Source organism: Helicoverpa zea, chromosome 5, assembly GCF_022581195.2.
Source record: "Helicoverpa zea isolate HzStark_Cry1AcR chromosome 5, ilHelZeax1.1, whole genome shotgun sequence".
In the NCBI taxonomy this organism is placed as follows: Eukaryota; Metazoa; Arthropoda; class Insecta; order Lepidoptera; family Noctuidae; genus Helicoverpa; species Helicoverpa zea.
Genome location: NC_061456.1, coordinates 6,422,052 through 6,433,090, shown reverse-complemented (window position 1 = coordinate 6,433,090; position 11,039 = coordinate 6,422,052). Strand labels below are relative to the sequence as shown.

At 34.5% G+C, this 11,039-nt stretch overlaps 3 protein-coding genes across 4 annotated transcripts in view; 1 reads left to right on the top strand and 2 right to left on the bottom strand.

The window, feature by feature from the left end:
- Nucleotides 1-112: 112 nt before the first annotated feature.
- LOC124630766 (general transcription factor II-I repeat domain-containing protein 2A-like) lies at nucleotides 113-2,568 on the bottom strand. 2 transcript variants are annotated; one of them, XM_047164753.1, is made up of 3 exons: nucleotides 2,462-2,568; nucleotides 445-2,140; nucleotides 113-192 (listed from the first exon to the last, which is right to left on the bottom strand). In XM_047164753.1, exons 1-3 carry the CDS (start codon nucleotides 2,537-2,539, stop codon nucleotides 137-139), a joined length of 1,830 nt encoding a protein of 609 aa, XP_047020709.1. In that variant the 5' UTR covers nucleotides 2,540-2,568; the 3' UTR covers nucleotides 113-136. The 2 variants fall into 2 exon arrangements, with proteins under 2 accessions (XP_047020709.1, XP_047020708.1); XM_047164752.1 differs by lacking the exon at nucleotides 113-192 and having other exon boundaries at nucleotides 212-2,140.
- Nucleotides 2,569-3,538: 970 nt separating this feature from the next.
- On the top strand, nucleotides 3,539-6,920 carry LOC124630657 (UPF0691 protein C9orf116). The gene is made up of 3 exons (XM_047164620.1): nucleotides 3,539-3,746; nucleotides 5,218-5,304; nucleotides 6,796-6,920. The coding sequence occupies exons 1-3, from the start codon at nucleotides 3,575-3,577 to the stop codon at nucleotides 6,918-6,920; spliced, it is 384 nt and encodes a 127-aa protein (XP_047020576.1). The 5' UTR covers nucleotides 3,539-3,574.
- Nucleotides 6,921-8,360: 1,440 nt separating this feature from the next.
- Nucleotides 8,361-11,039, bottom strand: part of LOC124630656 (synapsin) — a 53,049-nt gene continuing 50,370 nt past the window's right edge. The window contains exon 14 of the mRNA XM_047164619.1: nucleotides 8,361-11,016. Coding sequence (XP_047020575.1) covers nucleotides 10,805-11,016 — 212 coding nt within the window. The 3' untranslated portion in view covers nucleotides 8,361-10,804. The remainder of the gene's footprint in view (nucleotides 11,017-11,039) is intronic.

Here is an 11,039-nt window from a genome sequence, read left to right as displayed (position 1 = left end):
GTGCTGATAACGACTAATATATTCATTCGGATGCATGCCCAATGAGCTTAAGGTTACCAGACACTGGTAATTTCAAAATAAATGTTGACATTTCAATAATCTAGGACAGGGGTGGCCAACTTTATCAGACCCAAGATCACTTGTCTACCAATGAAACCCTGTGCGATCTACCAGTTACATACTTCTTGAAACCTTAAATGAAACAGCAGAGTTCAATACACAAACATGTAGTATTTTTTATTCTATTAAGAGAGAAAACTTAAATGAGATAAAATAAATCTATATATTAGTGTGAGCATTGCGACTGAGTATCTTCCACTAGTTTAGCATAATCGGGTTTGTAGTTGGAAATAGCCAACCTTAAGGAATCTAGTGTATGAGCGTCTGTCAAGCGTGAACGATGTTTATTTTTAGTTTGTTTTAAGTAGGAAAATGCTGACTCACATAAATATGTTGAACCAAAACACGAATGAAGTTGTTCAACACATTTCTTCAAATTTGGATATTTTTCGTTGGAAACCAACGCCCAGAAATCTAGACCTGAGGTTGACCTTGCTTTTAAAACTATGTCGCAGCGCAGAGTAATAATTTCGTTTTGTAACATCTTGTGCTCCATTTGAAATGTATCTGCAAATTTTGTAGCCAATTCATAGATATTATTATGATCAATGGAGTCATTAAATGGATAACTGACAAATAGAACCAACTTCTCTATTTTTCTGAAATCACTAAAGCGAATTTCGAAGTCTGCTACCACTGCCCTAATTTCTGTCGTGTACTTTTCAGAAATGAAATTGTAGGTAGGATGTTTTTCCATATGATCCTTAATGTTTACAAATTGTTCAAATCTTTTCTTCTCTATGTCAACTATCATAGACACTGCTTGACTTTGAAATGCTGCAATAGAACTCATCATTTCTGTTAATGTTTTGTTCTTGCCTTGTAAATTAAGATTTAATGTACTCAATTTTCCAGTAAAATCTGCCAAAAAAGCTAAGTCACATTGCCAGTCTAAATCACGCAGTTGCCGATAATCATCACCCCTTTCATCAAGAAATTTGATTATTTCGTCCAATAGATCTCGAAACCTTTGCAAAAACTTGCTTCGACTCAACCACCTTACGTCAGTGTGCAATACCAATTCTGGTTCCTTCTCATGTAATTGCTGTTTAAAGAGCCGCCTTTGGAGGGATTTTCCCTTAATTGAATTTACAATTTTAAAAGAAATATCCATCACATGTTTCGTATTTAATCTCTTACTAGCCAGTACTTGTTGGTGAATTATGCAGTGGTAGCTAATGAAGTCTGGAAAATCTTCGTCTTTATGACAAAGAGCAATAAAACCATTATGAATACCTGTCATTGCAGGAGCTCCATCAGTTGTCATTGATACGAGTTTATACAAGGGTAGCTTAATCTGGCTAATATATGCTTTGAATGCCGTGAATATATCAAAACCACGAGTTTTTTCTTTTAAGGAAATCATGCTTAACAGTTCTTCTTTGGTCGAGAAATCTTCGAAGACCATTCGGATAAAAACAAGTAATTGTGCTGTATCAGTGACATCTGTTGACTCGTCAAATTGAAGCGAAAAAGCAACACAGAGGTCGATATCTTTTTGTAGTTGTTCGTTTAAGTTTTTACTTATTGTTTCTATACGGCGCATCACAGTATTTCGAGACAGCTGTAAACCATGAACAGCTTTTTTAATTTCGTTTTTATTTTTGAAATTCACGAACAGCGAATCTGAGACTTCTTCGAAGATTTCCTTGATGTATTCTCCATCGGAAAAAGGTTTGCACTTTTGTGCAATTCTGTAGCTTACTTGGAAAGAAGCTTCAGTTGCAGCTTTACTTTGCTCAATAGGCCCAGAAAACATGTTTTCTTGGACTTTTAATTGCAATTTTAATGATTGCAATTTGCTCTTTCTTATTTCGCTGTTAGGTGGAAAATCAGTCTGATATTTACTATGCATTGTGTTAAAATGTCGCTCTAAATTTCCTTTTTTGGGTATTGCCAGGGATGTATTACATATTAGGCAGCAACAGTTTCCATTCACCATAGTAAAGAAGTAGTCCAATTCCCATTCTTGGTGAAAGTGATAAGTTTTTGATTTCTTTGGAGCACATTTATCAAGAATCTGCAATAAATTAAATTACAATATTAGGAACATTATTTGTATAATAACAAAAGTAAAAATATCCAATTTAATAAGAATTAATTTCCTAATGTTAGAATACACTTCAAGAAATTTGAAATATGGGCGCGAAATCTTCGTGAAGCGCTTGGGAGGTCAATGACATATCGCGGCACGTAGGTATCACTCAATGTTCGCCAACGATCGGCTTTATTATTTGTATTTGCTTATTTTGAAAGTAAATTTCGTACTACTTGTAGTATAGAAGGCATATTGAGAGAACGTTTGCTATACCTAGTAACAATATCAAAAATATTAACTTACTTTATTTGATGAACCTTCCGAAGCATTTCTTTCCTCATTTGATGTTCCTTCAGCGTTTCTTTTCAACCACTTATCCATAATGTATGTAAACAACAATAAGGTGCGCGTGATACAAAGTCTAGTCGTAATTTACATCGGTAATCCTCGAAACTTCGTAACCCCGGTAGTTTCGGTCGTCAATGACAACTGACAGACTGAGACATGACACGGAACGGATTGACACCCGCCCCTCCCCCGTATCCCACACGCTTCCCGATTATTGGTCATCGCGTAACGAAAACAAAAGACGTACGTATTACAGATGTAGAATAGAGGATACGTAAATACAGTGACGGAACCGCGATTGAAAAATTATAGGCAGTTTGGTCTTCGTAGGTATTTACATTTTTTTCCCTTGCCACGATCGACTGGACTAACAGTCGCGATCGACCGGTCGATCGCGATCGACCTGTTGGCCACCCCTGATCTAGGAGGTACCTGAACATTATTTATGTAGACTTGTAGAGCATACGAAAACATATGTGCGAAACCATTACGCGAAGTACCTACTTAAAGGATTATGTACTTTCAGTAGTAGCAATAAACAGTGTTATCCGTATAGATATAACAACGATATCATATTGGTTCATTGGTGGTCTGTGCCTAGCGGTACATTATACTCTAAACCTAATTTTTTATTTCGCAATCGGTAAACAATAGTTCATTTGTTCAGTGTGCGTTAAGCCGTATATTTTAAGTACCGAGTTTGATAAAGCTACTTGTTTTTTGAAATCCGACTTAATTATTGGAAAAAACCCTTGAATTTTAATGCCTAGGTAATGGTACTTATATTGTGCCCATTAAAAAGTAAGCAATTCCCAGAGTCAGTTTAACTATTTAATTGTCTCCGAAGAATCTTATATTGACGACCTAAATAATAAATTAAAATTTTGGATATTTTCAATTTAAAAATAGCAAAGAACAATATAATTACGTTGCTAAGGAAAATAACTGTGTCAAGTTGTCACGGCAACGCCTTTGTTTGCGAACATTAATTGTCCAGACTGCTGAAACTGCGGGCGATAATTATATTTCGAGTTGAATTACAGAGCTAAACAGAGATTTTGAAAAAAAATGAGCGAGCAACAGCCGCAAGATGAAGCTTTTATACCCAACGCAAAACCTGGCTTTTGCTCCGCAACATGCACCGACAAGGAGTCAACGCTCAGAGAAATGAGAAAAGAAGATGTGAAGACCTCAGATTTGTATACCACCTGCAATCTACCGAAAAGATTTGAACATCCCCGTAAGTGTATATCACTAAGACACGAACTAATCTAGGTGAAGAAGTGCAGTCATTTTTTAGGGTTCCCTTTCATAAGGCTATCCTTCCCGTCTGTCGCCAGGCTGAATGTGTCATGTCTCATGAATCGTAATAGCTAGAGACTAGCTACTGGACAGTTGAAATTGTTGTTGATATAACAATAAATACCGAGAATTAGAATAAAATAAATACTTTGGGGGCTTATTTTTAGGCCGTTTTATAGATAACTAAACGTGTCAAGTTGGTACCGGGTGAGAATAAATGATGGGTGTATCATAGGAATGAGAAACCTTTATTAGGCAATTCCTTAGTTATTTTCCTAAGGACCAGTGACCTCTGCCCTTTAATATATAACGTCCCATTCCTTAAAATTAGTTTGTGAAAAAAGTTCTTCAAAACAGGGCTTACCAAATTAAATTTCATTCAGCAGTCGATCCGAGTTCGCTAAGTAATTTTCGTGGCTATTGATAGGTAAAAATAAAATAATAAAGTCAAAACTTTTCAGCAAAGTTTTATTAAAATACATAATTCAAGTCCAAGGATCCAACTTTACATAGGTAATTATAACTGATAACTGATTTGTAGAGTTATAAAAAACAGTGTTAGTATTGAATAAGTACATACGTAAGTAGTTGATAAAAAAAAATATTAAATGTCCAAAATCTGCCAGAAATGATAAGTTTATAAAAAATCAATAACACGGATGTACCTTCCCATCCACTAGAGATGAAACAAAGCCAAAAATGCCTGTACTGACTGTAAGAAAATGAAGTGATACTTTTGGGACTCATCTAAAGCTGTCTCTCTAGACATTAGTGTCAACTTTCTTCATAAACAAAAGGTTTTAAATTGAAGGAGCTTAAATATAGTTTCCACAAGGGCATCGTGATCCTTAAGATATGTTTTGACAAGGAGCTCCCGACTAAGTGGCGCCGGCATTTCATACGTAATGAATGTTATCATACATACGTCGACGTCACGTGGCGTAATGTTGCGAATAATTTCTTACTCGAATAGGTACTTAAGAAAATTCTTAGCTACAAACTTAGTTCCACCACGAGTAATTTGAGTTGGAAATTTAAACAACTTTACAGTGTCATTGATCTAAGCTCGTTAAAAAGTATGCGGGCTTTCATTTGTAATCAATGGGGAACAAACAGTGAAGCATTCTGTCTATCGATTCTTATTTTTTGGACGTCGATCAACTTTATTCCTTAGGGATAGATTTAAATCTTTATATCCTATATTAATATTTAATATTTATATCCAACCACACCTCCTTAATTTTAAAGAAGTGATTCGTGCTTACGAAAAACACATAATATGTTCCTATCATTTCCAATAAAGCTTTGGAGACAAATTGATTTGACTTTCATTTTGAAAGTGAGATAGGTATTTTTAGAAATCACGATAGTTTGTGCACAAATATGAATAGGTATTCTTATTATTTCAGATTGGTTCAACGGGTATGGGTGTCAAGTGAGCAAGCAGCACCCATTCTACAGAACAACTGCCAACGACTACGGATGGTATCCTCCAGGTAAATAAAAAATATACATTTTATTTCTCATATGTATATTTACATCAGTACTTAAATAAAAAATAAATACCTTTTACATAATGATGGCACCTACAGTAAATCTAGGCTAAGTACACGAATCACCTTCCGTACTACAATAATTATTATCAATGTCTTTTCAATTCAGATACAGACAGTACCTAACACAACACTAGAGATACATAAGTCCTACTTACAGGTTCGTTCGACTGTCTAGTCGCTTAATAAACATTCTCAGACATGGTTGATGAAATCTAAATCGTATATCTCATGTAATAATTTGTTTCTGTTCCGATCTTTTAGGTTGGCGTACAGTAACCAGAGAGTATTTTCCCAGAGCGCAATCTTTTTCTACTAGCTTGGCTCAGGGTGGGATGTACCGGAATTATTCTCTTAATACTGGCTTCGATAAACGAATTGTTTAAAGACGGGTATAAAGTATTGAAAGGAATTATTTTTGCATGTTCTGCTTACTTTCCATTGCATGCGGATTATCTTTTCTTCATGCTTTATTTTTCCTGTCATTTGTCAACTATAAAACATTTGTTTGCATTTTTTAAATTGGACAGGCTCGGCTATTTGTCACTTTTTAAGTTGGTGGGATATATTTTATGTAGACGTAAATTAGTTTTAATTATAAATAAGTATACTTGGTAGGTATACTAAGTTCTTAATACCTATTCATAAGAAGAAGAGCTTATGTTACGTAATAAATAAATTTTATTTTTATTTAATGTTCATGTTTGTTTCTTTTCTTATTTTTTTTTCTTTTCATTTAAAATATTATTTCCGTACAATTCACTCTCTTTTAGGCTAAAGCCATGCTCAGTTATAAGTAGAATATGTTGCACATTAGTTTCTACACAAATTACGGCACTGAAAACCCGAATACATTGCACTTTATGACACTTTCACACATAATCATATCTCTTATCTACGAGGCCTTGAGCCACTCTGGCTTCCACTAACGCATATATTACTGAAAAGTGGCCAATTTATTGTTGGTACCTACGGGCTGAATATCCCGTCTACTTGGTGCATGAAAATATCTATGGAATAGTAAAACGTAAGCATTACCTAGGAAAGAAGCTATGGAACTAAAGATACATTTCTAAGCATAGTTTTTTTTTTGGTAGGGATTTTTTATGTGAAAAGGAGTAAGGATCGTATTGTGGTTATTGAATACTGTTTTTTTTTTGAACAAGTATCAAAGCGATACAGTAGTAGAAAGGGTGAGAAAATTGCTTGAAAATAGAGCAAATCATTTTTGACCAATGTAAATAACAAGCACGAAAACCAGCTAGCAATTTTACAAAATAAAGTAGGTGACTACTGCTACTGCTCTGTAAATGCTTTTGCTATCAATCTCCATCACAATGGTTTCGTTCACCAAGCAACGGCATGTCTTTTTGACACATCCGTCTTAGATTCTATACTTACATGGCTTAATTAATATTTTTTTAATAATTTCAGGATATTACTCGGTACCACTAGTGTTCTTCCCTGCTGGCCAGAGGTTCACGAACAAGCTGTCAGCTGCCGGCATGTATAGAAACTACAGCCTCAACACTGGCATGGATCAAGTAGGCTACCACTAGCTGAAGTACCCTCAACGTTAACTAATTCATAAGACGAGAATTCTCAAAATTTTCTGTGTCAATATTTACATGATGTAGTAGTAATACGCAAATAGATATTACTTTGCACGTAGTTTGAAGATTCAATCGAATTTAGAAAAAGGAAATTGCATTTTAGCACCATGGCAATACCTAGTTATAATTACCTACAACTCAGGTAACTAGACCATTTTATCTACACTATATAATATTATAAAGAGGAAAACTTTGTTTGTTTGTTTTGTTGTAATGAATAGGCTCAAAAACTACTGGATAGTTTTTAAAAATTCTTTCACCATTCGAAAGCTACATTATCCACGAGTAACATAGGATATATTTTATCCCGGTACGGGCAGTAGTTACCACGGGACGCGGGTGAAACCGCGGGAAAATGGCTAGTAATGTATAAAACGGACTCGGTACCCTTATCATAGTCGTGCAACTGTCAAATGGTGACAACTAGAGGGAAACTGAAACTTTACCGTGCCGGGGAACTTCTACCTCTGTTTATCTCTGATTCAACTCTTGACAATGAAAGGATAGGATGGCGCCAAAGTTAAGGGATAAACTGATTATGTAGGTACTTAATCTTAATAATAATAATCTTAGTAGGTACCTACTTCGTTTCAATCATACCAATGTTTATCTTTTCCAATGATGACAGTTTGTAAACAGCCATTCATCAAAACTTTTTGAAGCGATTATTGCAATCAAAATAGTGCATTTACATTAGTTTGTAGAAATTTCATGTTTTTTGTTTTTTAGACTTTTCTTTTTGAATTATTTCTATTAGGATTTCACAATCAATTTTGAAGAATTTTATCATTACTAGAAAATATTGTTATATAACACCTTATTGGTGGATTTTGTGTGGATTGAAATATATTATGATACTATCATGGAAGGTAGAATAGAATCGATATCCTTCATAAATATTAGTATTATCAAACTAACATTACGCACAAGCCATCGATTTATGACGTGTTTCACAGAATACTGGTAAATGGTATTCAAAATATTTCAAGTGCAGTTATTGAAAATAATTTTCGTTTATCTCCAGACTATCCTTATGACCCATTCCTCGGTGATATTTAGGTAATTTTATAGGATATAAAGATTAAGAATGATTTGCCATTATTCATTAGGTATTCATACGCACCATATTTACAACTTCAAGTGTGTAGTTATATACATATACTTATTATAAAAAAGCAAGAGCTATTGCACACAATCAATAAATTATGATGGCTTATACATTTTTATGTTATTGTTTAGTCTATAAATTTATGATCTCATAGGTATTTCAATATGCCAATAAACACATACCTTTTGAAAATCTGTGTTATTTATTGTTATTTTATTCTATTATTAAAAATAAATAGGTATAAGGAGGAAGGGATAATTGAAATGAAATAACCACCATCGGTATTGACTTACCAAAAAGGTATTTATTATTATTCATATTATATAGATTAACATGCATTCAAATTCCATTAACATATTCCATCCGAACTAGGACATGGAGGCCACACACGATAAAAATATCATATTATTGCAAACTCCTACGAAAACCTCTCAGGGCTTATAACATTAGTAAATTATCATATCATTATGGTAGTTCCATAAACCCTTTGGTTTAAATTTTAAATCCGTCAAGCAGATTATTATCTACTAATGTTGTGACCTACCATGCCCTTTAATTACCTATAGAAGATGGAAGTCACGATAAGTCGTTACATAGGCAAGGGTAGCGCGACTCAGGAGCCGGGTCGCGTCCCTCACCGTGACTCTCTCCATCCCTTTCATATTGAGTACACATTGTATAACTTGTTAGCAACAACAACAACAGCATTTATATTAATTTGAGTGTTTATATCATATTCTTAACAAGTAACAAATGTCAAAGTTTTCAAACTATATAAATTAAATAAAATATGCTAAAATTTTAAATAAGTAAATATGTCGTACTAAATGAAATTCATAACATCCACTAAATATAATTCAATTATTAATTTAATTTATTTGTATGAAAAAGTAGTAATAATTATCTAATTGCGCATTTTATAGACACGTAATTAGTTTACACATACCTACGTCGTGGCTATCGATACTAAGGATTTGTGTCAAAATCTAACTACCGGTGCAGACTTACACGAGTCAATTATAGTATATTTACTTAAACGTTACCTAGGTACTAGGTATACGGTATGCCAGTACCGCGGCGCCAACAACGAAGGATAGTCGTAAAATATTATAAACTGATACTATCTCAAGTCTCAACCAACTAAACGCAGGTACCTATTGTTTTGCTCAAACTTAACGCTTGCTTCTGATACCACTGTCTTAACATAATGAGTTATTAACTTACATTTGTATACGTATATAACTATTTTCGTTGTAAAATCTACGATAACAAGTGGGCTTGGTTATAATATTATCTGTTTGTTATATAAAAACGCTTAAAATTTACAAGGTATTAATTTATGAATGTTCTACGAAAGTGTGATTAAGTAAATTAAATATTAACTACACATTGAAATGTCTACGTAGGATTCGCATTAGCTAAAAAATAGTATAACATTACTTTATAATAAGTTTAAAGTTAAACTTTGAATAGTCATGATAGCACAATGCACTAGCCAAGATGCACACGAGTCATTCTGATATGACGTATCATCACACTACGTTGACCACCTCGTCAACCTCTCCTCATAAAACCAAGAAAATCACGAGTCTGTACTAGTAAATGGATATAATAAATCTCGATAGCATATGCTTATTACAATAATTGATGAAGAAGTAGCATAAACAATATTGATTTGTAGATACATTGATACCTACGTGATAAACGAAGCGTGATTCACACATACGAAGACGTACATATAACAATATATTCTTAAGACTATGAAATACAACTAGTAATAAGGTATAATATATAAAATGTGGATCAATTCTTGCGTTTAACAATATTGTCTTCAATAGCATTGCTCATATCCCAATTGCCAACAAATTAGATCTAACAGGACGACAGCGTATATTGATTTCCCTTTTTCAACGTCTATGAGTGCCTCATTCCACATCCCAGAATTGGTAGTTAAACATTTCGTAGAATCGAATGTTTGCAATTAAGTATAGTTCGATTTCCGAAATCGATATACTCTAATCACTTGTTCTTGTCGCCTTTATATCCCCATCCTAGTATTGCTTTGAATTATTTGTCTTCCGTAACAACTATTAATAAAGAATAGTGTTTATTTGCTTACGTCCACTTGATACTGATCTCGTACGAAGGTGCAGCGAGTGTAGAAGGGAGTCGGAGACAGAGAGAAACACTACAACACGCAAGGCAACGCGCCTCGCGGATACCGAACGGGTTCGATCACAATGCAGCTCAGTTGATTCGTATTTTCATATTTATAATAAACTTATTGTAAAAATCTATAGTTATTTTACATACTATGCTTAAAATTCTGTTCATAACGAGGTTGTAATCAACACACTATTAGAGGGATGACCTCGAATATGTGCAATTGGATGGGTCATCTGCTGGTTAAAATTGTCATAAAAGCATTCTCTCATTGGGTTGGGTTATTTTGGTTCTGCCATTACCAATTTACTAAAGTATCATGACCGTTTTGGTTTTTCAGTAAAATGTATACTGAGACAGTTAGATGACTATTTAACTACGGGTTAATGCTGCGGGCAACAGACGTGTTGTGAATTTATTAGGTCGTCATTGCCGAAAGTATGTACCTTTATTTGGGTTTGTATGAATTTTTTTGGGGTTTGTTTTGTTAAAAGTTTTTTCGTTTTCTTTCTTTTTAATTACATCGTCTATTGTCCGAATAGTTTTGATGACATTGAGTTTACATGTCACCGAATATTCCAGCGAATGTCTTGCGCAGATTCTTCATGGTGTCTTCGGCGTCTTCAGTGAGCGCTGCACTGAGCGAGCCCTGCCGCGCGAAGCCCCCGCGGCCCGGGGTGGAGCTCGCGCTGGGGGCGGCGGCTGTCGGAGCAGAACTGCTCGTGGTGCTCGGCGCAGCTGACACTGACGACACCGTTGATGATTGAGAAGCTGTAGGCAGTAATAGAAAATGG